Below are 27,242 nucleotides of genomic sequence, written 5' to 3'. Positions count from 1 at the left end.
GTCGGTTTTCCGCCGAATATCTTTCCCTCTTGAAAAACGGGGCAGTCTTGAACAGATAAGAGTCGTCTTCCAACGCTTTGCTCTGTCTGAGCTTCGACGATGGAGAGAGCAGTCACCGGCACTTCTTCCCTCCTCAGCTGCTCCCCCTCGTCCTCCTCTTCCTCCTCTGCCTTCTACTCGAAGACCCAACTCATCGAGTGCCCTCCTTCCTCTCTGTCTTCTTCATCCCTCCACGCGACATGCGGGTTCCTGAGACTGGGTGGCCCCCAGTTGGGCTCCACGAGGAAGGCCCTCCTGCCGGTGGTCTCGTCCCCGCGGGTCTCCCTCCGCAGCTCGGTCTTGGCGGTGGAGGAAGCGTTCGAGAAGTCGAGGAACACGGTCGACGCCCCTGCCAAGGATTTGCTGCCCAAGATTGATAAGAGCGGCAGGTTCTGCAGCCCAAGAGCCGCTCGTGAGCTCGCTCTGTAAGTTCCCCTGTTTCTCTTGTCCTCGGACAGAGGATAATGGCAAGTTGTGCTCAATGTTTTCTTGGTCTGTGTATGAGAATGTTTGCTCTTGTCGTGTCAGAATGATTTCTTATGCGGCTTGCTTAGAAGGGTCTGATCCGGTTCGGCTGTTCGAGAAGCGGATGAACATGAGAAGAGGTAATCTCTACGGAATATTGTATGCTCGAATAATGTTGAATTGTGCTATTCCTTTGAATCCGCTGAGTCGTCATCTGACTGTTTCTGGGGGGATGAATGCACGCGTTCAGAGCCAGGTTATGAATTCGACAAGGCATCGCTGTTGGAGTACAACCACATGAGCTTCGGTGGCCCTCCTGTTACGACTGACACAGAGGAAGAAGCTGACGTGCTCCTGCGGAACGATGAGAAGAAATCTGCCATTGGTAAATGAAGTGTTTCTGCAGCCTTTTCTGAATTGCTATTTCCTTTTATTTGGCAGCAGTTTCTTTTCGCTGAGTAATTTGAATTCAACAAATGTTTGTACTTGTTTGATGAAGGAAGAACTTTGTGGTAACCTGCCCTGTTTGGGGATTGTCTCGGCTAGTTTCTCTTTATAGCAAGAATTTGACCTACCTATTCGAATTAGATTTCGATTAACTATGCTTGCCGGGCTTAGAAGTTTTGTCGTAATCCGTCCGGCTGCCTTGTTATCTTTATCCTTCCAAAGAGATCTTTTTCATTTGTAAAGTAATGAATGAATTAGCAGACTTATCCCTATGCAAGGGACGCTAATTCACGCAAATGGCAGTAAGAGCTTCTCCGTGCTCTTTTTCTCCATGCTTTGAAGCTTTTCTGTGATGATGCAAAATCACAGGGCCGAAGGGATGTTTCCATGCTTCTTTCATATTTTCAGAATCTGTCAACACTAAACTGATTGTTTTATGAATACAGAAGCTGAAGTCCTTTCTGCCCCGCCGAAGATGGTATACAGCAAACTGATATTGAGGTACATTACCCTTACAAAGGAAATTATAGCATTTCTAAGTACTGTGGTCTTTCATGAGCTTTGGCTTGAGGAAACTCTTGGTTCTGCCTTTGAGTTGTTCTTTTGCTGCTGTAGATTTACGAGGAAACTTTTAGTCGCAATGGTTGATCAATGGGACAGTCACGTGCTTGTCATCGACAAAGTGGCCCCTCCAAACTGGAAGGTCGCACATATACTCTGCTCCCATACAAATAATTCACTGGTCGCCTCATGATATTTTTCTTTCGAAAATTCCAGGCATTTTTCGACTCTGTCCATCTTCTTTATGCATTATTATTAGTTATGAGCTGTTGAACACCTAAGACAAGTAGCTGCATAAGTTTCATTTCTTCCTCTTTGTTCTCTTCAACTGACTGAAAATGTGATACTATTTGATGAAATTGTTGATTTCTGGATCATGTCAGTAGGCATCCACCAGTGAGGAGATTTACTTATGGCTCTGAGTGGTGCCTTGTGAAATTATGCTGACATTTCTTATCGTTTCAAGTGGGCAGGCCATTTAACATATTTCTCATTGTCAAATGTTTCTTATTAAGAATGCATTACCTTCTTTGAGATAATCGGTCCATGATCTCTCACACGAGAGTTGCTCAGTTCTCGCCCATCATGTTCTGTGTACTTATATTCTACTGAACATTCTTGGTTTTTCTACTTCAGAATGAACCAGCAGGCAAGATCCTGGAGTTCTGCATTCTCCATTTGGCAATGTCTGAGATATCAGTGCTTGGAACTCGGCACCAAATTGTCATCAATGAGGTTGTAGTCCTCTCTTGCGCATCATTTTTTCTGTTTTCCCCACACCTAGATTTCTTCTCAGTATCTCAACTTAACAATGAATTTAATGTAATATCTGAAGGCTGTTGATTTGGCGAAACGGTTCTGCGATGGAGCAGCACCTCGAGTAATCAATGGATGTCTCAGGACCTTTGTCAAGGATCTTGAAGCAGCTCGATCATCTCGGAATCCAGAGGTAGCAGAAGAGATGCCCGTCGAAACATGAAATCTAATCAGGGAACACATGCATTTTAATCTCCTTTTGGATCACCCAACCAACTACTCTGGGCGGGGATCACTTTACTTCACAACATAGATTACAAGGTCGGGACACTTTCCAAGTCCATAGCTTCGGAGAGTTCGGAATGTATTAATGTAATATAATCCTGCAGTTGAATTGTATAAGGTATTGCAAAAATTTTCCTCATAAATTGTATCAAATTCAAGTTGGCAAAATTAAAGTCAAAAGTTGGTTCGGCCCTGCATTGTAATATGCATATGAGAAGTTCCCATCCTCACAAGCCATTGCTTGCTGAGTCAAAATCGGATTTGATTGCAACCGCACAAAGCAAAAGGAGAAATTAACTGGATGTCCAGGAGGAGAGGAAAATGGAGAAGACGGTTTGGTTTCTTGATAAAAGTAGAATGCAATGATATCTTTCCCACCTTGCTTTCAGGCTTCTCTTACAAATACAAACAGCTTTCACTCACAAAGAAGAGTGAAGCTGTTTAGAATGCAAGTCGATCGGGATTTTTACAAGACGGAAAGTACACGCAGTCTTAACTTCAAATGCAGCAAGGACGATAAATTTCATCACCAAGGCAGTAAAAGGGAAAAAGAACAAAGAGAGCAAAAGCGATTTAGAAAAGCCATATAAAGATAAAAGCCTACAGCACAAACTCCTAAAGCGAAAACCCGGTTAGGATCTAAACCCCCACTAGGAACATAACACATCCCCCCACCCCCCAGCTCCTTACAACTAATGGAACTCGGATCCTTCCTTCAAGTCACCTGCCTCGACAAGCTAGAATATTTTTTAGATGATGATTACTTCACACACCCTCCTTAGGTCGGATTGCCCAAAGCAAGACACCTGGCGGTATTACTATAGTGAGAGTTGGCCAGCATGAATATCTTGGCACGAATCATTGAGCAGGTGCTTCGGACCAAACTCTATTGAACATGGTGTGAGAACTGCCGCCATCTTGCTCGTGATTTAGCTAGCAAGCATTTGCAACTCCATTTGCTATAACCTTATCTGCAATAACTGCCTTTGGATCCTCAGGGACCTTCAGATCCCCGTTGCTCAGAGCAGCTGCATTTTCATTGGTCGGATCAGAGGAAACTTCTAAAGACTTAGGCGATTTCAGTTCCCCATTGGCAGTCTCTTTCTTTTCAGACGTGAGTTTCCCTTCCCACACCTGCATTTATAAACCAAAATAGAGATTTAATGCGTCAAGATTGGAAGACACGAAACAAATTCCAGAAACTGAGGGCTAACTGAGCAGCAATTTCTCCCACATAACAGTGAAAAAAGCACATTGCTTGACAAAAATGGGAAAGTAAGATTGAATCTGAAGTTAAAGACTGATTGGAGCCAGCATGTCTTGCCTGCTTCTGGTATTGCTGGTGCTTGGCCTTCTTCTCCTGGATTGCTTTCTGACGGTTCTCATAGAACTCAAAATCGTCCAGAAGGCAAGTTTTGGAGGAGTGCTCCTTAAATATTTTTATCATCTTAGGACCTTGCTCAAGCTTGACCTGCAGATTAAGTCACATAACTACTTATATAATGTAGAGTACAGAAAAGATGAACAATAAAGTACGGAGGATGAGAGCAAATACCTCTTGAGTGTCCCTGCTATTGGTCACAGGTTTGTTCTCGTTGTTTTCAAGGATAATGTGCTTCAACAAACTGTTCGGTACATCTTTCACAATGTGCCACTTCACAGGGAAGCAGCCATTCCACTTGTCCTGCTGCCAGTATTCAACATTCTTTTGGAAGTCAACTGGCCCCATCATTTCTGCGACACCAACAAACTGCCCACTGGTATTGACCTACATATTTTTTTTTAATTCAAACATTCATTAGATAACCATTCACAGAAAGTGACTGACCTAATTCTATACAATTGATCAGATATCTCACCGAGAAGAAAAGAAAAATTGGGCAGTCACCAGCTTTTTCCTGAGCCTCCCGATATGCAGCATCAAGTTTCTTGTTACCATTTGGGGTGCTGGCCCATACATTGTACTTGATGCTCTTATGGACATCGTCCTCGCTATAGGACTTAATAACGAAGAACTTAGCATCTGCATACTCCTCAGGAAAATCTGCTTTGTTGTACTGTTCGCGATCTGGGGTCCCACTTGTCTTAATCTTCTCCTCTCCGTTAGCCCCATTAGGAAGATTCTGCCCTTTAACTGCCAGTGTCACGGAAGAAAAGCTCTTCTGGTTCTTGGATCCCTTGGCTCTAGGTCCCCTATTCAGTTCATTCAAGCCATCCAGGTTCTCATTACCATAACCATAGAAGCCACTTCCATGTCCCCTGTTTTTATACTTGTTATCCATACACAGCCATCCACGTCCATTTGTTCGAGAATCATAACCAAAGCCCATACCAGATCTGACTGTGCTTCCATACTGACCATATAACTTGTTAGGGTACAACCTGTTGATAAATCCATTAGCAGTGCCCACACCAGATAGAGGTCTGGCGTGATGTAATCCCTGCAACGCATATAACAATTGTTATCGTATCCAAACAATCTAAAAGCAATGTTTCTCCTACATCTTTACGACAGTAATGAGTCGAAAGGATTTAAAAGCAGTAAAAATAGTCGTGAGAGGAAGAATAGAACATCAACACTTTCTCAATTCATACCATGATATGAGAATTGGGGCGGTAATTCTGATTCCTTGAAGATGGAACACTCTTGGCATTTGAAATCGAATTAGCCATTCCAGTGTTGGTCACTCTCCCGGATTGAACATCTGCAAAAGCTGGCCCATCTGACCATGAGATAGGGGAACCTAGCCCATCATATCCAAATCTGACATCTTGGTACCCAGAAGCTATACCGCCTGGCAATGAAGCTATTCCGAAGGAACCGTTCGCATTATAACCAGAGTTTGGATGGGTGGCTTTCAAGGGACCCGACCTAGCATTGCCTTTCGCGCCTCCACTTTTGGGACCATTAGAGTTCCCATTTAATGTCTCAACGGGCAAAGGCTTCTGGTCAGTAGGAGCAGAGGTAGAAACTTCCATTTGTGGAGCAGAGATATTCGGAGCATTAGGTACACTAGTTGGCAGAGACTGGAAGTAAGGCGATGGATAATGGTAGTGCTGAGTCCCATAAAGCTGTTCATTTCCAGGAACAGGTGAAGCTGCAGGAGAGTATGGACCATATGGTGCAAAACCATAACCGGGATACATAATAGACCCATTGTCCCCATAAAATCCCTGAAACACAAAATTATGGAAAAAGCATTCCCGTGTTAGAACTGTCGGGGACCATCAACAGGAGGTACTGCCACTGTGGCCAACAAAAGCTACCAAATATTTTTTTTAAAAAAAAAAGGAACTCACAGAAGTCAAATCAACTCCCTCGGCATTTCCGTATCTTGAGAAATCATCCCACTCGTTACCAGTCCCATCATAGCCTAGCAGAATTCACACAATAACAAGAATTAATAACAAAGATATGGAGAAACCTCAACTGGATTTCGATATCTGGTCACCTGATTGCTTACCTCCGTAATAATACGCTGTTGATGGATATCCATTTGGGAGATAACACATCGTTGGATCAGTGAAATCATGCAGCAACGGTGTCAACGACCGCTCATACGGAGGGATATGACCATTCGGAGCATTGGCTGAATCAACAGGTCCATACTGGTTGGCAGTAGGCTGCACATAAGATAAAAAGTTACTCACAGAACTGAAATTGACAGGTTCATAGCAATAAACTCTAGATGTTGAACACGATTCCGGACTGTACAAGGATTATCCGATATTCCTACCAACAAATGTGGAAATACGATCTCAGAGGATAAAATACCTTCTTTGTTGGTTCGGGGATCTCCAAAGGTTTCGGCTGAGCATCCAACGACAGCTTCTGCAGCAAATCTGCTGCTTCTATTTCAAACAAAGTTAAAGAAAACCTACATCCCAGCAACAATAGAGCTTACTAATTCAGCTCTCTGCTAATCACTCGGAACTCCAATTCAGCAAAAGCAAGTAGCCAAACACTACCTGCATCACAACTCAAAATCAACCAAGGCAATCAACAACTCAACATCATGGGAAGCAAAACCACGATAGAGATTCTACCAAAAAGTAAAATCCGTCGTCCAATCAACAAACACGGCACAAAATTCGCACAATTAACGCCTCCAAACTGCACGAGGCGATGAAAAACAAGCAGGAAACCAGCAGCAAAGCCGGATCTGCAGACAGGACAAAGCACGAACAGGGACGGCAATATCCAAATCCAAGCAAGGAGACCTATACCCGAAACAGAACGGATCGGAGCCAAAAACCACACGAGAAGAAGATTAAAAAGGATACGATCTGCAGGGGGAGCAACGGCGGCCATCGGACTGGCTGATGAACGGATCGGTCGGCCGACTAGCTGAGGGACTGGAAAAGATAGAGATGGAGATAGATCGATAGGATATGTGGATAAAAACCCTAGGGATCGGAAGATTTCTAGGGTTTAAGATGTGAGAGAGAGAGAGGGCGGGAGGAGAGATCCGGAGGGAGGGGACAAAGGGCCTCGCAGCCGCCGCCAAGCCAAGACGGATAGATAGAGAGAGAGAGAGCGAACGAGTCTGGGAGGCGAGCGAGAAGAGAGACTGTGTTCATCCCCATGTGGCGATTCAAATACCCTCCTCCCCACACGGGACGCCACCTCACCCGCGGGTCGTTTGTTGGAGGGAGGTGATTGGTTGATCCCTCCACTTGGCGGGTCGTGAATGGTTGTAGGGTGGCGTGTGGGCGACTCTTGGGGAGGTGGTGTGGGAGGGTCACGTGGGGTTCGTGGAGATGCGGGGGGAGGGTCGTCTTTTGCTAGGGGCACTCCCGCGGAGTGGGGTGCCCGTGGAGGAAAGGGAACCCTAATTAAGGAAGGGGACCTCGACGACCCGACCAAGCTTTTGGTCCAATTATGGGAAGCCAGCCCATTTCGCTCCGTTTTTATAGAAAAATAAAAATTAAAAGATTATCCCTTTTTATTTATTTATTCATTTCTTTATATTATAATGTATATAAAAATATATATTCATATATATATATATAAAAGATGGATTTCGGTTTTTTTTCATATTATATAAAATTATGAAAATAGATTTTTTTTCATTTTTTAAATCTTAAAAATCAACATATTAAAATATAGTGCAGCACATAAAAAGACAGTACAACGCGGTCGCGTACCTCTTGCCTGGTGACCAAGAGGTCGTAAGTTCGATAATCAGTAGGACTACCCGTGGCTCTTTATTAGATGTTAAAGATTTTCATTCAATGTACTAAAAGCAATGTGTCTCCTTTATAATCGAAAACAAGTATAATACACAACACTTCTTCATTAGTATATTACCTATCTTATATATATACATTACTTAATTGCTACAATTATAATATAAGAGCAAAAAGCTTATTTACCAAATTTATCTAAAATATTTTTTTAGTTATTATCATGGTAGAAAAGTTATATGTATATAGAAGATTTGCAGCAAAAATATTAAATATAGTTATAGTACTTTTAACTCTAAATATTATTTAGATATAAAAAGTACATGTTATTTTGATAGCGTAAAAAATTGAATGGACAAAAAATTATAGAGCTTCGTATAAATTCATATTATAAATAAACTGCAATACTTCTTTGCTAATAATAGCCAAAAATAACTAATAAATAGTTTTTAATTGTTTTACTATTTAATGCATTTAACGCAAGAATTTTACTTATTTATCCTATAAATGATATTTTAACCGTAAATCTTATTTAGACATTTATATTTGTAACCCTATATATTATTGACATTTATTTTTCTAACTCTATTTATTGCATGAGGTACAAATTTATATATATATATATATATATATATATAGATAGAGATTGAAGAAAGATGTACAAAGAATTTCAAGTTGTGGTGAAGATATAAAAACTGAGTTGTAGTCTCTCTTTTTTTGTGAGATTACAAGATGCCCTTAACATAATGATTAGGCTAATTCTCGTTTGATCGATATATATGTGTGCGTGGGTGTGTCCTTAGGCAATGATATAGAGAAAAGATTAAAATATTTATTTTTAGTTAATGAACTTGCATCGATTGATAGGTTTTGTGGTGATGTATTTCCGAATGATTACTATATATGACGAGTGAAACTTATAAATATATATATTATTTATTTATTTATATATATGCGGAAATATGAATTCAAATATGCACCGTCGAATAGATATTAATACCTAAAACTTTTACTTTTAAAGATTTTGGATACAAATTTGATTAGCATATGCAAACCTAAAGAGAAATTTAATCGATTCACATATCGCAATAATTTTCTTGTTATTCTTAAAAAACCAAAAGTCAAAATGAAGATTTTTGTTTCCAAACTATAGCTATTAAGGCTCATTTTACGATTTTCACTAAGGTCGGTATTTAAGCTTAAATAGGCAAATAATGGCTCCAATGTACATTGCATATTTTGATAAAATCATATTTAATTTTATATGCCTGATAAAATTATTAATAGTTTATCGTATTTGCACACTCATACATTGCCCGACAACAAGCCACTGCAGCCCTCTCCCCAAGTTATAGTTCGAGTTCTAATTTTTTTATTTTTGAAACATTGAAAAAGCATAATATAAAAAAAGTAAAATGCAGTTTGTCCCTTAACCTCGAAGCCTCGTTGCATAGTGCCCATGATCTTTAAAAAGTTGCGGTAAACCCTTGGCCTATTCAAGAAGAAGAAAATTGCACCCTAGGCTAGTTTTTTTACGGCCAATTAATTAATTTATTGATTTCATAATTTAGAAAAACAATTTTTTTAAAAAAAAAAATGAGAGCAGAAGAACGTGCAGAGAGAAAGGGAGAGGGGAAGGGCCAATGGTGAATTTACTGTGGAATTTTTTGGCGACCTGGCCCCCTGCCCGCTCTTTCCAAATCTCTTTTGCAACCGAATCATCAATGAAAGAGTTTTGGGGTTGTGAATCTCCTATGGATCTCTTTGTCTACTGCACAACCAACCAACCATATTCGCTTCATAAAACTATGAATGAAAATAAAATTTTGTGGGAAGAAGCACAAATCTTTTGTGCAATCATTTCCACTTGCTTCCATGTTCTATGCCTTACCCATTACATGATTTGATTTTAATTTGCTTTAGCCTTCCAAGGTGGTGGTGGCCAAGCGGAGATGCACCGTCGCTTCCTTCCCCTCCCTCTTTCTTTTTGTACGTTCTTCGGCCTTCTCTTTTTCTTTTTTTTTTTTTTTCAAATTTTCGAATTTTCGAATTTTTTTACCTTAAAATTGTTTTTCTAAATTATGAAATTAATAAATTATTTAGATGGCCGGAAAAGTCGTCGAAAATTAGCCTAGGGTGCACTTCTTCTTGAATAGTCCTAGGGTTTTTGCAACTTTGCTTTTTCTTAAAGGTCAGTGGGTACTATACAACTAAGCTTAAAGATTGGGGGCAAACCGCATTTTACTCATATAAAAATAGCATGTCAAAGTTAAAATGAAGAAAATATCCGGTCCGGCACTATCGAGTAAAGATAACAAGAAGGAGGTAATAGTGCTAAGGCATTCAACCATTCAATAAGATTTATTTAGGTGGTACTTGATAGTCACATCGAGTGCTAAAAATTATATTTTCAAAATTGAATTTGATTCAAGTCGTTTGATAATCAATAACACAAACTTTGTTAAACTTAATTGTTAAGTAAAATAACCACTTAATCATTCAGTTATGGGAAATTTATTTTTCATGGTAGATTTTATAATGGAATCCGAACTTGTATTTTATGATGGAATATTAATTTTAACTATTATATCCTATCAACTTTTAATCTCACTTATTCATTATTTACATATTTTGCCTAATGTCTAGTCTTTTATATTTTCATTTCACAATTTTCGCTTATATCACTATTCTTGAATCTTCCCGCTACATGTACTAATCACATTTCGCCACGTCACTGAACCGGATCATAAAAATCGATTTTTAAAAATAGTTAAATATAAGCTCGACACGTTTGCGACATGTCATCCACATGTAAGCGGGTTTTAATTTATGGACATGTCAATGACACGCCATCGAGACGTAAACGACCCTCCAATTTTATTGTACCTTGCATGTGATCCGATGGATTTGCGACGTTATTAAAAGATCTATGAGCCAAAATATTATCTTTAATATTAAAAGGACTACAAACAAATTTGCGTTCCACCATAGAACATAATTTGACATTGAATTGGCCTTTTTAAGCTAACTAAATTGCTCAGTCAAAATAGCACTTTTAGTTATTTGCATTGATACTCTTCCATTTTTCCCAATCATGCACAAGTCCTTTTTCCTCAGCCCAATAGATTAAGAGAGAGAGAGAGAGAGAGAAAGAGGCGAAGATTAGTCTCTAAATTAAGAGTAAGGGGAGTGCTATCGTTATGACTTTTCGGATGACCGCCGCTGTTGCAAGCGATCTGGTGGGTCGAGCTACCTCATCTTGGACGGTAATGGCAGGCGACGAGTTACCACTGTCCCCTCTAGCAGAATCATACTATACTTTTTTTTTTTTTAAGTTTATAAAATAACCGGGCCAGAGGTGAAAGAAACAAAAACTATGGGGGCAGTCAGGGAAGATAGAAAGGAGATTTTGTTTTTTTAAAGAATTACCAAGCAAAATTACTTTTTGTTTTTGGAAGAATTACCATCTTAATTTCTCTTCAAGAATCTTCCATCCCTTCTGGGAAGCTGATAACTATTCCTGCTTTTCTCGACGACAAACAAATGTTCCGCTCCAATGCTTTATTTCTATATAACTATCTGATTAGCCTTTACAAGTATATTGATTGATATTGATTTTGATTTTTCACAAATAATCGAATAGTTTTATCTGTAATAGATTATATATTTGATTTGATTGATTCCAGCCATAAATCTATCGGGCAAGTTCATGAACAAAAAAAGAAAAGGAAAGTTCTTATTTAAGATTCCATTTCCAAGACGATTGGACTCGGAAAATACCATATACAAGAAAATTTAAAACGTTCTTATATGAGCATGTCGTTGCTCAACTTTCGCCCAAAAATAAACCACAACCATACAGCATGAAATTCGAAAATTAGCGTAGAATATAAAGATATATTTAGGTGTGCATTCAAGACTGCAGACCGGCATCCGAGTGAGATACGGTAGAGCCCGTAATAACACCATCAGTGATGTTCACGCACACGGCCAGTGGAATCCTGACGTTGTGGTACCTATCCGACCATACAATCTCTCCGAAATCATACCTCCCCTGAGATATTTTCCTCGGTTTGAGCGTCACGTAATATGTAATCTCGTCCTTGAACCACTCGAATGCCAGAACTTTTGGCCATATATAGACGTCTACCCCATTGGGTTTGATGATTTTGGGATAGTACAAAGTGTTCCGGTTCCTACCAACGTTGCGGACAGTTCTCTTGACCGCGGTTGTGGTCTGGAGATTGGATACTGTGATTGCCGGGTAATTCAAGTTGGAGGTGCTGGTGAAGTAATGTGGGCAGGTGGTGTCGGTCCCTGGCCGGACCATTAGGCTTATCTGATTCTGGGTGTAGCCCATGTTGCAAAGAAAGATGATGTAGTCCCTTGTCTTCATGTCATAGACTAGGCCTGGATCCATTGCTTTGATCGGGTTCAAATGGCCCGCACCAACATCGAATGGATCCGAGGCCTTTGTCGAACCTCCTGCTAGTATGACTTCAGAAGCAGTGTCCTCCATGTATGCTGTGAAATAGAAGACAAACCAGAGATTATGTACCGGAGAATCCATATAACTCTTATGCTGCCAGTTGTGACACAAATAACAATCACTGAACTGGGGAAAACCGAAAATCCTTGCTTAAAAGGATGTCTGAAAGGACTTCATCTAGCCTGATCAACCGCAGGTTTTAATTGACAGCAACCAATCAGCGGTTGTGATTAACTTGGTTTAATTCCGGGTGTCATCTTGGTCCAAACTTGCATTGAAACTGACCTTACCTGTTGTCATGAGAGCGGATCTGATGGCGGCAGGGGACCAGTCAGGGTGGATCGACTTGATTAGGGCAGCCACTCCTGCCACATGAGGGCAAGACATGGATGTTCCCGAGAGGAAATTCCACATTTTTGATGAGTAATTGGAAGGCCACGCTGCTAAGATGTTCACTCCGGGTGCAGTTATATCAGGCTGTTAAGCAAGACAAGTTGGTATTAATAGCTAATTGTCAATCGCGAACATTTGTGAAACTTAATCCGGGAAACTTGCCTTCAGAATATCAGGAGAAAGGGAGCTTGGGCCCCTGCAAGAGAAGTAGGCAACAGCAGGTGCCGGTGACTTCCCAATGACTCCTTTGCCTGGTATGATCTGAATGGATACGGGTCGCCTTCGGAATCACAGTCCACAACATTCAGTAATCGTCAGGAATGTCATTAACAATTTCAACTAGGATGATGAATGACTAAATATTGATTCCACACATTTTATCACCTTCTGATTAGACTCGAGAATTTGTGTTAACTCACTGTAATATCAGTTGTCAAAGAGAATAACAGTCATTCCACTGTTTTTGCACCCGTTTAGAGATTCCTCCTAAGCATATAGGCCCCATGCTCTCAGTTCAACTTGTTGAATCAATTGGTCTTATCAGGTTTTCATATAGCTGACTTTCGATTGGAAGTTTGAGAAGCATAGGTTTTACCTTCCCGCTAGGCCGAGGTAGTTCCTAATCCTAGTCCCCTGCTGAAGATCAACATGGACTGTGGGAACAGCATCAACATCAGGAATCTGTCGGGCCAGCGGCTCAGCGAAAATCAGAGCCAAACCACTGGCGTTCTGGACAGCATCTATAGCTGTATCGCTCGATACCAATCCAACATTCGAGAAGCACAAGACTACCTTCCCAGAAGCTGATACATTTACATTGATATAATAATCACGCGAGCATATCCTGTTATCAGAATCAGAGCTCGATCCATAAGTAAATGTGAATTGTGAATGTGATCCAAAGTAAACAGTGTCAGCAAGAGGGAAGAAGTTGAGAAATTCATCTACCTATCTCGGAAAAAACTGCCCGCATCTGCCAATATGCCATTTATCTGGGAGGTGATTAAACTCTCCCCCTGTAGAAAATTAGGCAGGATTGTTATATATTTTAGTGATATTAGCAGAGCAAGTCGTATGTAGAGAATTTGCTATGAAGATTTTTCCGAGGACGAAGAGCTTGTGTGAAGATGCATACTTGGAAATGTAGTTCTGTGGTTCATTTGGACAGTTCACAAAATTATTTTCTATTCTTTTCCTACAGAGAAATGGTGAAAATAAGAATGAAAAGAGTATTGTAAATTGCAGTTCAGTCTATATTTCTGCCTTTAGGGAAGATGAGAAAATAGAAAACTGGAAAGATTTGCGAGAACAAAGAGGGACCATGCTTCTTTTTTGCCGCTTTTTCTGGGAAGAGATTTTTAAATTACCATGAAAGTGAGGTTGCCGTCCAACACAATCTTAGTCGGAAAAGTCCGATCAATGGAGGAAGCAGCCACAGAGATGGACCAAGGGGAGACATTCTGCACCAGAGATGGATGAGGTGCAGAGTTTTCGTTCCCGGCTGAGAAAACCACTGTGACCCCAAGCTGCATTGCATGAAACGACCCAATATCGGCATGTGACTTGAAGAAGGGCGGCAACGGTGGAGCCCTCCCGATGGACGCCGAAATCATGTGGACCCCATCCTTCAAAGCATCATGAAAACCTGCCATTATATCGGCCTCACTGCAAAACCCAACACCCTTCTGGTTCCAACACACCTTGTACACAGCAAGCCGCGCCCTGGGGCCCCCACCCCGGGCAGTCCCCTGCCCAATACCATGAAAGTTCGCGTTCCGCACAATTGAGCCAACAGCTGTCGAGGCAGTGTGAGTTCCATGACCAACCCGGTCTCGGGGGGAACGATACTCAGAGTCGGCAGTGAGAGGACCCAGCTGCTGTTCAATGCCCGTCAAATAATAACGGGCCCCGATTAGCTTGCGATTACATGCAGTTGCAGGGTTGAAATCTTCTCCTTCCTCGCATTCCCCCTTCCAAGATGATGGGATCGGGCCCATCCCGTGTTCCTCATGGAAACTCTCAGATTCCGGCCATATACCTTATCATGTACAGCACGTGATCATAAAGTGTAATGCATAAGCTAAGATGAATGATTGAAATATAACCTTTTAAGGACCTTAAAGAAGAGCAAAATCTAAAGGAGGACCAAAAGGTAGTCCAGGATTTGACTTGTAGAGCAAACATAAATTAATTTATGGAAGGACTAACGTGCACACTTATCTCAATATTACAACGAATCAATTATAACATGGAAAATAAAAGGAGAAACCGAACCTGAGTCGAGTATTCCAACAATAACATCGGCACCAAAAGCAAGCTGCATTGGTGTGGCTCTGCCATTGTCCAATGTAAGACCCATGAAGTCCCAACTTCTGGTGGTGTGCAACTCCAATATCCTGCTTTCAAACACCGACACTACTCCTTGCATCTCTGTGTACATGATATAGATATTTATCAGGGCTATTTTTATGCTTAATTCCATTAAGAAGACTTACTTATGACAACAATAAAATGATGATATTAATTAATGGGCAAAAATTATTGTAGTTGCTCATTTACTGGCTAAGGTGGTTGCTTGTGTGGAGTTAAGCTTCGCGGCAAAACCCGAGAAACTGTATGTGTAGGAGTATAGCACGGACTGCATTGCATCTTCTTCGCTGAGAATAGCACGAAAATTTCACATGTAACTAATATGTGGACGCACACTGAAATGGATGCATAAATGACAGTGGATTTAAAACAGGTGAGGTCAATTATAGTGCAATAGGAAGAACACAAGATCAAGAGGGATCATATGGTACAACTTGACCATTTTGTATGCCAGATCCTTGCACGTTTTCATTTCTCCATACCATATGTGATGTAAGAATTACAGGAGGGAATTAATTGAGCAACTTTCTCGAAAATTTAAATGTCAAAAGGGAGGTGGAGTTGCAGGTTTAAATAGTGGGAGGATACCTTCCAAAGACTTTGAGTAGAAGCCTGTGGTGTGATTTTGTGGTCAGTTCAGTGTCAAGGTTTTGGCTCTGTCCCATATAGACCATGTAAACCTGTGGATAACACATTGAAGAAAGACACAAAAAAATAAATAGAAAGAGGTACTGTAAAAAAGCCTTAATATTAGCCAAAGCTTAACACTAGCTCAGGAACCGGCTCTGGCCAATAAGATTCAAGTACCTCGGATGGGGAAGTTGAGCTAATGAAACAGAAACATATTAAGAGAAAGTGTAGGCCCCAAGAGAACCAAAAAGTATTACTGTAAGAGGCCATTTCTCTTCATGGAAGAGCCCCGTGGTTTGGGAGATTTAAATACTGAAGGGAGCTGACCTGTGAGTGATGTCTATGGTCAGCAGAAGGTGGCAAAACAGGAAATTCTGTGATAAGTCATAGTGTGCGTGCATTCAAAGGCTGCAACAGCAACAGCAAATATTTGTTAAACAAAAGCCCAAAAAATGAATAAATAAATAAAGAAAAGCAACGTACATCTAACATATAACTACTCTCCACATTATTATTCTTTCCTACCAAACCTAATGTACAAACACAATATAGTGTACGAATCACAGGATTCGCTTTGAGGGCAGACGTCCTCCCAAAATTGGATGAAATCGACCAACGATCGAGTTCAAGTTTGTAATCTCGAAATGCGCTTGAAACAAAAGATTCCTCCACTACTAATATATGTAATTCTCTCCAAGAGTCCCTCCCTTCCTCTATCCCTCTCTCTCCTCTCTCATATCAATGTGTCCCTATGTACATAGTATTACCTTAGGATAGAATTACAGCTGACGACTATACACTTACATACAACACTGTCACATGGGTGCTGCCATAGCTATACAAAAAGGAAATCAGGAATCATCATTCTTAATTCATACAGCACCTTTTCCCTCATAAAAGTTAGTCTGTCTTGAAAACAAAATTAGAAGCATGAGACTTAAGAATGATAATACCTCTATCGGTGCTGCTCTTTAACTTGCTATTGGAAAAAAGAATTTCCTATAACTAAGCTAGGTTTAGACTACAAGTTCATTGCAGTTTTGCATGCTTCATCTCTATTAAAACTACAAACTCATTTGCAGCATATTTTATGAACTTCTAACCAGCTATTCATCAATATGATTCTCATCCATTGATTAGTAAATTCTTCCATGCTAACACCTTCATCAATTGCCCTATGAAGCATAGCTGTACAAGGGAAGAAAATCAAAGAAATAAAAAATCAACCCAAGTGACCTTGGTATGGTTAGAGTTGGGTCAGAGTTAGACTTGAAATTCATAGGATTCTACATGAGCACAAGCAACACAGAGAGAGACATGTAGGCACTCATTTGACAAACAGAAGCAAAACTTTGTACAATCTATGAAATGATGACTAGCTATTTTGCTTAGATTTCCACTAACAAACAGCGCATAATTCAAGCGAACTGTCTTGCGTAATCTCCGGTTTATCATCAAAAACCAAACGACACACTTTCGGATTACGCTAATTTAACAAGTTTAAACTTCACACCATTGAACCTCTCTTTCCTTGCTCATGAACACTTAACTGTAAGAGCTAATTGCTTTGTCCACAGGCTTCTGATTTCAGCCATAGATTTCTATATATAATTGCATCCCCATGATTTCCCAAGTCTGATTGATATAAAGCACCTACACCTTGCTTTGGTAGGCAGTAATTTCAAGTGCTGCAGATAAGGATTCATCCCTGTATGGGCCACATGGGATTCAAAGTTTTCAGAGATTATTGTTTGGAGATAATTTCACCAACTAAGAGCAGTACAGTTGTATGAAAAGACTAATTAATCAATGAGTTTCTAGTGTTATAATGTCAAAACGTGCTTTGCTATATGCTGCTATACTGTAACGGACAGCATCTTTTGATCTATACGTCTCTAATTGCCACTGTATCAGTTCTCCCGAGCTTGAAAATGAACCCTAACTAGCCTTGACAAAGTTGTGATACTCAAGAAACCTTCATGGGAAGGCAACATGTAGAAATGAAAAATGTGACGGCAATACAGACTAAAGTCAGACAAGATATAGATCATCAGCCAGCAAATTGCAGTGCAGTATGAGTTGTATGTAAAAGCTGCAGCTCTTGCTCCCTAGGGTTTATATTTGGATGAAGTTTCTTTAGAAACCCATCATGCATAACCAGGAAATGCCTCAGGAAGGATACTCTCTCAAGTGTTTACTGGTTACCTCACTCGAGATCTCAAGGTCGACTGCACACACTTGAGTCCACATGAAGGATCTGCATGAAAGAACCTCATGCAAACATATTAGGAACTAATCATAAATATCTCCAAGATGGTCCGTCTTATGCCCCTCTCAAGTCTAAGCATACTCCTTCTTCCATGATTATTTAAATCACGAGTGCATGCATACCGCAGAATTAAATTAACTATCTCCTGTAACATCAGTTGCATGGAATTGTATTGATTCAACGATGGACCACAAAAATATTAATCTTAAAAAGCAAAAGTTCAGGCTACCATTCAATTATTCCCATTAGAAGAACCAATCCAAAAGATGAAGAGGTCAAACTTTTTGGCCCCAGCTAGAGCTTAAAATTGATGATTATGGAACAGAAACTACCATGCCCTTCCTTTTGAAGGGGTGGGATCCACATGTACAATAAAGAGAAGAGGGAAAAAAAGGAAAAGAGAAGGAACATTTCCATGCAGCTACAGTCATTATGGACCACTGAGATGTACTTCATATGTAATGCAGTATATAGTATGATCTGCAATTAATTTCGATTTTTTTGTTCATGTATTATTAAGATTAACCCAAATAATGGAGCTAATGATATACTATAATTGATGCATTACTCTCTAATTCACCATCTCTGATCTCTGTGTGCGTGAGTCTTAGATAGTGTGTCTATCAACAGTCATTATAAGGGTAAGAAATCAATCATAGCCCAGTGGTATGATTGTGCAGTCAAGTGGATGGATGAATTAACAAATACTTCCAAAAGGGCCATAAATAAAGAAATATTCATACTGACCAAGGAAAAACAGAGCCGAATGAGCCAATTCTCCCCTGCATTTTCTGAGATCGTTGTCTGTCCTTTTCTCAGTAATCACACTTGCTGAAAAATAAGAGTACTAGCAAAATGTATATACTGGGACATGCTCCCAAAAGGCCATAAGCAAAGAAACATTCATGACCAAGAAAAAACAGCGAGGCAAAATGAGGTAACTGTGCCCTGCATTTTCCAAGATTGTTGCCCAACTAATTCCCACTTCCCAGTCCAATCCCTTTTCTAGGTAATCACAGGCAAATGTGCAACTTTCTTGCTGAGAATAAGAGTATTATCGAGATATATATGGAACTACTGCAGAGAGAGAGGCTACCAGTCCAAAAAAAAAGGATTAAAGAACACACTGAGCTGTTCTTCAATCATATTCTGAAGCCTCCAGCCAATTGAGTTGCCATTTTCTTCATCATCATGATCACGTACCAATTTTCTTTTTGGTTACTGATCATGTACCATCACTTACATGTACAGGCACATAAGCATCCTACTCGGACAGGCATGCTGCACTGAATAACTGGGCAGTGGGCACTACGGAAAGCTCCTGAGGACATTATACGATGTAGGGCCACATCTGCATCTTCTGATTGAGCACGGTCATGCCTCTTTTGAGTTTTGAGCACTATGTTGAGCACATGCTCAAATGGGTTTCCTTCCCGAAGACAATTGCAGATGTCTGGGACCCAATGATGGATCATTTCTTGAACTTTGACCTTCAAAAGGTTTTCAAAATTGAGGGTGCTTTTGCACAAGTTCTTGCAGCAAATTTTCGGCTACGAATTTCATCGAACATTTGGCAGGCACTGCCAAAATCCATGACCGGTTTGAACAATTATTGAGGTAAAGCAATCAGCTTTTGATCAGATCAAGGACCTGCTACCAGGATTCCAAGAGCTAGGCCCCCTCGACCAACGAATTGTCGTCTGAGGATTCCACGGGCTTGACCCAACACTACATTAATGATGCAGAGACAACGCAAAAATCTTTCCAATCAATTCCAAGAGACTGATGTCTCTCGTCTCGTTTGGATCCCATTTAAAAGTGAGCTGCCTTTCATCTTTTCCCCGCTGTACGGTCAGAAGTCACATTCTAGTTCAACCAAACGGGGCAATGGCAAGAAGAATTATGGCCCCCGAGGAGTCAAGAAGCTGGACTCAATGAGAACCTACAAAATCGAATTATGCGAATGATTCCGACCGCGTAAAACGATCTTAAAACCGAAACCTTCCGACCAAACTCATACGTTATATCCCTACGCGAAAATGAACATACGATAATAACAACTGAACCTCTCTTTCTTTCAGTGATATTATAGAATTCTCGAAAAGTCCTGACATATTTCTATGGTCTAGGTTGGTAATGCACGATCACGCCGATCCGGCTCCCTCCGTCCTAAGGTTTTTATGCATCAAATGAATCTTTATCGATATCGCACCGGGGTTAGGAATGACAAGATTCCCAAGCACTGGAATTAGGAATGAGAAGATTCCCATTGGACGGCCCAAGCCCAACAAAACACGAGGACTTTCTCTAATTTCGTCGGTCCCACGCGCCGTCCCGCGCGTGATGGCGCGCGTTGCAACGGATAACCAACCAAAGGGGAAGAAAGACTGAAAGGGACCCAGACACAGAGGCTGTAGATTGTTCCTCGAACGTTCACCCACTGGTCGGAATCCAACGGCCCTGATTGGTTCTAACCTTCGCACCAAACAAAAACCAAACGAGCCGAGAGCGAGCTTGACCTTTTTCCTATAATAAATCGAAGAACAGAGCAGCATCGTCATCCTCACCATTTCACTCTTCTTGAGTAGCGCCGGGGGAACCAGCCTCTGCCTCCTTATCCAAAACCCCTCTAAACCCTAGTCCTCAATTCGCCCGCCGTCTTCACCAGGTAAAACCCCCCCGTTTAGATAACCTCTTCTTGCTGCCTACTACGGTGCTGTTTGCTTCTCGAGTGTCTCCATTTATGTCACTTTGTTCGAACTAATTCGAGAGTATTGAGCTCCCCGATATTTATGGAGCTCACCCTGTATCTGGGTTTGCTCTACATTTTCTATTCCGAGTCCACACTGCAAAAAGCCTGCAACTTTGGTGCTTTTGGTGGCTTTAGTTGATTGAGTTTCTGAGCAATTTGAGTAGTTTCTGTTTTTGGTTTCTATTTTCACTGCTTTTTGTTGAACTTTTGTGGAGTAGTCTTTTCTTGTCTTTCCGGGTTTTGTTAGAAAAGAATGTGGAAACTGGGTATTGGTTTGAGAACTTCTACCAGGGAAATGCGGTTTTGACGAATTGGCCTGAGTATCATTATTCATGGGTGCCCGAAGATATGTAGTGGATGGTCTTTAAGAGGAGAATGTGGGTTGGTCAGCAAGGTTTTCCGCATAGTGAAGTGTTTGCTCGAGTTTGCTCAGGTTGTTGGCTTGGATTGTAGGCTTGGGCTGTAGTTATATTGAACTGGAACAATTAATATGTGGGCAATGAATATATTACAAAAATCTTGCCCAATACTGCATCCTCTCAAGAGATGCACCTGCGAAGTAGTTCCTTGTTCTCGCGATAGCCTCGAAATTTTTACCCTCTTGATGTGAATAATTCTGAATTTTTTTCCTCATGATCGACTTAGTTTCTTAAAATTTCTCTGAAGTTTGAAGTTTCCTCTTGATACTGGAGTAATTCTTTTTTTCTGGCTTACATTGTCTTTGCTTCTGGCCTGTCTTTTCAGCTTGGAGTGAATGGCATCAACTTTCACAGCCATGTCTTCTCTTGGCTCTCTTTTGGCTCCTTCTGCCACTGATAAGAAACTCTCAGTTTCCTTGGAGAAGTTGTCCTCTCTTTCTTCCATTTCTTCATCTTCCTTTGGGAGGAGTCGGAGTGTTAATCTCAGAAAATCACGTGATTCTAAAATTTGTGCCATGGCAAAGGATTTGTACTTCAACAAGGACGGGTCAGCAATTAAGAAGTTGCAAGTGAGTCTCAGGCCTCTTTAGATCTCTGAGTTCGTACTTCACCTAATGTTAAGTTATCTATAGGCATTTATGCAATCTGTTCTTTTTCTCAGACAGGTGTGAACAAGTTGGCAGATTTAGTCGGGGTCACTCTCGGTCCAAAAGGAAGGAATGTTGTTCTTGAGAGCAAGTATGGTTCGCCGAAAATTGTAAATGATGGTGTTACCGTGGCAAAAGAGGTACATTTTTTTCATAGGCATAGAGAGCATTTCTTAAGCAATGTTAACTTGTTCCTGAGCCAAGAGTTGTCATCATTGTTTGCTAGCAATTTCACATTTGTTCTTTTTTAATATTATTGTTTCTTGAATGTTAGGTTGAACTAGAGGATCCAGTAGAGAACATTGGAGCCAAGCTCGTGAGACAAGCAGCAGCCAAGACCAATGACTTGGCTGGTGATGGGACCACCACATCAGTGGTCCTCGCACAAGGTTTCATTGCTGAAGGGGTCAAGGTTGTGGCTGCTGGAGCAAACCCTGTCCTAATTACCCGAGGTATCGAGAAGACTACAAAAGCCCTTGTGTCTGAGCTCAAATCAATGTCAAAGGAGGTTGAGGACAGTGAGCTTGCTGATGTGGCGGCGGTGAGTGCTGGAAACAATTACGAGGTTGGCAACATGATTGCTGAAGCTCTGGGTAAAGTGGGCCGGAAAGGAGTCGTGACCCTTGAAGAGGGGAAGAGTGCTGAGAATAGTCTCTACGTAGTCGAGGGAATGCAATTCGATCGAGGCTACATTTCGCCCTACTTTGTGACTGACACGGAGAAGATGGTGGTTGAGTATGATAACTGCAAGCTTCTTCTGGTTGATAAGAAAATAACAAATGCTAGAGATCTCATAAATGTTCTCGAGGATGCCATCAGGGGTGGGTACCCCGTCTTGATAATCGCAGAGGATATCGAGCAGGAGGCTTTGGCAACTCTTGTGGTGAACAAGCTCAGAGGGTCTCTGAAGATTGCAGCCCTCAAAGCTCCAGGGTTTGGAGAGAGGAAGAGCCAGTACCTTGATGACATTGCTGTATTGACTGGAGGTAACTGATTATGAAACACAGGCTACCTTCAGTTAAAGTATTGCACCAATGGTTCGAGGGAAGCGGTTGCCCTCGCAAACTTCTTGAGTTTCTCAACACATTGCTTTTCCATACACGATATGTGTCCTTTGTTTATCCCCTACAAACTTCTTCCTACATTACAAAATCTTGGACCCAAGGTTTGGTGGCTGACAAAGGTGTAGCGATGCATATGAAGTTCGGCCGCAATGCACATCTATTTCTATTGAGCCACCTCTTGGGGTTGTGAGAGACGATTACTTGGATCCATGAGCTTGGGAGGCATTCATGGGCCCAGGACTCATGGTTGTGGGAGAAAGGGTCTTCTATTCAGATTAATTAACTTTGCTGTAAGCAGATGTTATTTGAAAGTTTCTGCAGACAGATTTATTGATTGCATTGGAATTCAGGGACTGTCATTAGAGAAGAAGTGGGCCTGACCCTGGACAAAGTGGGAAGCGAAGTTCTTGGCCTCGCTTCTAAGGTGGTTCTTACAAAAGACATCACGACAATTGTTGGTGATGGAAGCACTGAGGAAGCAGTGACCAAGAGGGTTGCACAGATTAGGAATCTCATAGAGGTCTCTTTCTCTTTCTCGATCTGAGGACTCTTGCAATAGTTCCATAGCATGCATGATTCCGGTAGTAACCTCTGAAATTTTTTGTGAATGTTCTTGTATATATTGCAGGCAGCAGAGCAAGACTATGAGAAGGAGAAACTCAACGAGAGAATCGCCAAACTCTCTGGTGGTGTTGCTGTCATACAGGTAAACATTCTTTTATCTGGAGATTTTATGGTCTTTATTTCTCTTCTTTTTATTATATGCTGGTTTACTTTTGAATTTTGAAAGGTTGGAGCGCAAACTGAGACTGAGCTAAAAGAGAAGAAGTTGAGAGTCGAGGATGCTCTTAACGCAACGAAGGTAGTATTTTGAGCATTCTAATTAAACCTCTGAACTGTATTCGATGTAATAATTTTGTAAAAACGGATGGAATTGAATCAATATTGACGATCTTGATGTCAATAAACAGGCTGCAGTTGAGGAGGGTATTGTTGTAGGCGGCGGATGCACTCTCCTACGGCTTGCATCAAAGGTTGATGCCATTAAGGAGACGCTTAGTAATGACGAAGAGAAGGTAGTCAGCAGCTTACGATGATTTTTTTTGTTATGAACGATAACGCCACTTACCTTTATCTGAATGTATGAGACTGATGATCCTGACTATCTCGATCAATGTTAGGTTGGAGCGGACATTGTGAAAAGAGCTCTAAGTTACCCTCTTAAACTGATTGCCAAGAATGCCGGTGTCAATGGAAGCGTTGTCAGTGAAAAGGTGAATTCTGATTTGTTGCTGGTGCCAATCTCTCTGATATCATACCTTAAGATTTATTAGTTGGTTAACGTATCGCTCTATTGCTTTCAGATTATCTCCATTGATAACTTCAGATATGGTTATAATGCCGCGACTGGGAATTACGAAGATCTAATGGCCGTGGGAATTATCGACCCTACCAAGGTGAGTCTTCTATAAACTTGGACCTTGAACTGAATTCGGATCTCTTTTGTTTCGGCAACTGTTTTCCACCTTCCTCTTTATCATTTAATTTGCCTTCTGCGCTCTGTGCGGCTGTGCCACTGCCCGTGGTAGAAAAGGATCGAAAATACTTAGCAGTGTAGGTGTTGGTGGGTCCCTTGCCGATCACCAATGACGAAGAAATTTCCTTTCTTTTATTTAACAGGTGGTCAGATGCTGCCTGGAACATGCAGCCTCAGTAGCGAAAACTTTCTTAATGTCCGACTGTGTCGTCGTGGAGATTAAGGAGCCCGAACCTGTTCCAGCAGGCAACCCGATGGACAATTCAGGTCACATGCACTTCCCACATCATACAATATTCATGACATTTACTTATCCCAAAAAAAAAAAGAAGAATATTCACGACATTCATCTCTATTTACACATTCTCTCACATGATCTCGGCTCTTTGTTATATCAGGATACGGCTACTGAGTTCAGCAAACGATCAAGAGACTGAATAAGGCGGCCTGATCCCATGGATGCCGTGCGGCGAGTTTTGTAAATCTAGCGACTGAGGTCCGATTATTGGATCTCAGGAATTCTTCCTAAGTGGATACAAACGAAATTTCCGAATAGATGTACGAACCGGGATATTCTTCGAAAGTCGAAGAGAATTTTTCCAAGTCTTTGGTCAAGGTTATCTTTTACTTCCCATATTGCTATCTGACCTGTGAATGCTTCTCCGAGAAGGATTTCCTATTCATTGCAATAATTCGCGGAAAACTTGTTTTAGTGACAGAAACCCCTTTTAGCTTCTGAGGTTGAAAGTGACGGAAAACTGAAACGCGGTTCATGAAAAAGTTCGTCGTCGCTAAAAATAGGCAACTTGGCAAGGAAGGGAAGGCTCAAGAGGGAAGGAATCTTCCTTTTTCCTGAAGATTGATTTTTTCAGTAAAGCGTTTACTGCATCTGCAAAGTGAAACTTTTTCCAGTGCCTCGCATTCGAGGCGAGTTCGCGTCCCGGTAAAAAAAACGTCGGATGTTCGTTTCGGACTCGAAGGGTTGCCTGCCATGTTGTCAAGTTGGAAAACCGTGTTATCGTGTCACCACTTGAAACCGGGTTGATCTTTTCCACCTCCTTTTTGTTCTAGCTGCCTGATACGAGAACTATTTGACCGTCGGTCTTAGATTGGGCTCGGGGGGGCATGGCGTATCCAATTGACTAAATGAATCGGTGTCGCTGTTTATCGTCCCGATTTGATCTTCATAACATCATATATCTTAGCAGAGAGCAGGCCGGTATAATGAATTTCTAAGGCTTGTCGAGAACCCTCACCAGGAACTTAATACCTTAATCTGAGTTCGAAGGGGAAGAAATTGTGCTGCTCCCATTCAAGAAGAGATTGAATTTTCAACTCTTTTTCAATTTTTTGTCTTTAATATTCACAGCTTATTAACTGAAATTAATCGTTTGCATCTTGATTTCAAAACACATACGATGTTCTGTTTTTTTGTTTTTCGAATACGAAATTTAATGAATATAATTAATATTGAGTCGATAAAGGAAGGGGTGAACCAAGGAGTAATTAAGCCCGTTACGGCAGTTAATGATGACTCGTGAAACCCCAGCCATCCGCCGTTTGTTCAGAAAAAAAGATCCGTTTGGTCAATGGGTTTTGACTACATCTTCAAGGACTTGGGATCTTTTCAAGTCAAAAAGAATTTTGAAAGAATCGTTAAATTAACTCTTATTTGATGTAAAGAATCAAAATTACAATTTTAAAGAATTATCTTATGTCCAAATTAAATTTAAAGAATTTACAAGTTCTGTTGTTATCGTAAATATGAGATGGATGTCGCGCTTAAAGCGTTATCAGATGTGATATATGTTATTCAGGCAAAAAAAAAAAGTCGCTTTATATGTTATTATATACCTATGAAGTGAATCCACTAACTTATTTTGTTTTATTTTTTTACACTATGATATTGGAAAGCTTGATGAACCATGCCTAATTCAATTCAAGTCAGTGAATTCAGTAAGTGGTAAAACTCTCATACCGTAGATTTTATATTTTCACAGGACTCGAATAATAGATCATATTTAAGGGGAACGAGTGTCGAATCACTTGAACGAGACCATGTTGGTTACTGACTTGCATTCAATCGTGACCCATTCGATTTTAGCTTGGACCGATCGGTTTAGAATCGGTTGAACTATGAAAATAGTTTTTCTCTTATCAGAAATGACTGATTGACCTTGCTCTCCGACTGGGTGTTTTTCTATATTTTCTACGTGGAATTTGTACGTTGTATCAACTTATTATTATTATTATTATTAAAAAATATTTGGTAATGAATAATATGAGTTACAATTTGAACTCCGAGTATATATTTTGATATATTTTTAATGGTAAGTAATTTTAATTTTATCGTTTTTTTAACAGTCACTCTTTTATGACTTTTTATAGCTGTGGAAGCCCAGACAACACTGCAGTCGGTCACATGAATCTTGCACTACTCGTAAACTTCCTACCATTTAAAAGAGGTATAACATTTCGTATCGGTTTGAAAATAAGGAGAAAGTCATACCTGAAAATCAATATGTGTTTTGTAAAAGGCTCCTTGTCATTCTCATTAGTTATAGCAAAATAGAATTTCAAAGTTTTCACCTTATAGATTAATATTCACGCAAATAAACGAGATAAAAATATTAGCTTTAGTATCAGTAATTGATTTAACAAAATTTTTGAATCGAACGACTCCACGAAGAACACCACAAGAAGAAACACGAAGGACTAGTCCATCAAGTCGAACAATTGTAGCATGTATACTCCATGCATATCTTATTAATTCCCATTAAAATAAGGAGCAATAGTACCACAAAATGATTCTAGAAAGACAATAAGGAGAAACATAAGAATTCATATGCAAGAACATTATTTTTCTTATTATTATAGTACTTTTATAATATAATATGATATATTTTATGTAATATATAATAATTATGTATGA

At 40.5% G+C, this 27,242-nt stretch overlaps 4 protein-coding genes across 10 annotated transcripts; 2 read left to right on the top strand and 2 right to left on the bottom strand.

Annotated features, from left to right (window-relative positions):
- Nucleotides 1-39: 39 nt before the first annotated feature.
- On the top strand, nt 40-2,750 carry LOC116201870. Its single transcript, XM_031533311.1, has 7 exons — nt 40-464; nt 568-644; nt 755-889; nt 1,398-1,452; nt 1,567-1,654; nt 2,149-2,247; nt 2,348-2,750. Exons 1-7 carry the CDS (start codon nt 100-102, stop codon nt 2,489-2,491), a joined length of 963 nt encoding a protein of 320 aa, XP_031389171.1. The 5' UTR covers nt 40-99; the 3' UTR covers nt 2,492-2,750.
- A 142-nt stretch (nt 2,751-2,892) lies between these two features.
- Nucleotides 2,893-7,128, bottom strand: LOC116201865 (YTH domain-containing protein ECT4-like). The gene is made up of 9 exons (XM_031533302.1): nt 6,838-7,128; nt 6,329-6,405; nt 6,018-6,177; nt 5,854-5,927; nt 5,149-5,727; nt 4,413-4,994; nt 4,109-4,321; nt 3,878-4,024; nt 2,893-3,687 (listed from the first exon to the last, which is right to left on the bottom strand). The coding sequence occupies exons 1-9, from the start codon at nt 6,863-6,865 to the stop codon at nt 3,487-3,489; spliced, it is 2,061 nt and encodes a 686-aa protein (XP_031389162.1). The 5' UTR covers nt 6,866-7,128; the 3' UTR covers nt 2,893-3,486.
- Nucleotides 7,129-11,450: 4,322 nt separating this feature from the next.
- Nucleotides 11,451-20,086, bottom strand: LOC116199593 (subtilisin-like protease SBT3.18). 7 transcript variants are annotated; one of them, XM_031530012.1, is made up of 13 exons: nt 19,958-20,086; nt 18,639-19,833; nt 17,828-17,879; nt 15,950-16,030; nt 15,581-15,672; nt 15,182-15,279; nt 14,897-15,052; nt 13,990-14,660; nt 13,571-13,638; nt 13,218-13,466; nt 12,785-12,902; nt 12,520-12,706; nt 11,451-12,264 (listed from the first exon to the last, which is right to left on the bottom strand). In XM_031530012.1, the coding sequence occupies exons 5-13, from the start codon at nt 15,664-15,666 to the stop codon at nt 11,654-11,656; spliced, it is 2,244 nt and encodes a 747-aa protein (XP_031385872.1). In that variant the 5' UTR covers nt 15,667-15,672; nt 15,950-16,030; nt 17,828-17,879; nt 18,639-19,833; nt 19,958-20,086; the 3' UTR covers nt 11,451-11,653. The 7 variants fall into 7 exon arrangements, with proteins under 7 accessions (XP_031385872.1, XP_031385871.1, XP_031385870.1 ...); XM_031530011.1 differs by adding an exon at nt 17,173-17,330 and having other exon boundaries at nt 18,639-20,062; XM_031530010.1 differs by adding an exon at nt 17,173-17,330 and having other exon boundaries at nt 17,828-20,062.
- Nucleotides 20,087-20,401: 315 nt separating this feature from the next.
- LOC116199594 (chaperonin 60 subunit beta 2, chloroplastic) lies at nt 20,402-24,944 on the top strand. Its single transcript, XM_031530016.1, has 12 exons — nt 20,402-20,559; nt 21,388-21,631; nt 21,724-21,849; nt 21,984-22,695; nt 23,124-23,293; nt 23,402-23,479; nt 23,564-23,635; nt 23,745-23,849; nt 23,955-24,047; nt 24,138-24,230; nt 24,454-24,577; nt 24,709-24,944. Exons 2-12 carry the CDS (start codon nt 21,398-21,400, stop codon nt 24,720-24,722), a joined length of 1,821 nt encoding a protein of 606 aa, XP_031385876.1. The 5' UTR covers nt 20,402-20,559; nt 21,388-21,397; the 3' UTR covers nt 24,723-24,944.
- Nucleotides 24,945-27,242: the final 2,298 nt, after the last annotated feature.

The sequence above is a fragment of the Punica granatum genome, chromosome 3 (assembly GCF_007655135.1).
Source record: "Punica granatum isolate Tunisia-2019 chromosome 3, ASM765513v2, whole genome shotgun sequence".
In the NCBI taxonomy this organism is placed as follows: Eukaryota; Viridiplantae; Streptophyta; class Magnoliopsida; order Myrtales; family Lythraceae; genus Punica; species Punica granatum.
Note: the sequence above shows the minus strand (reverse complement) of the source record. Positions and strands in the feature narration are given on the sequence as shown.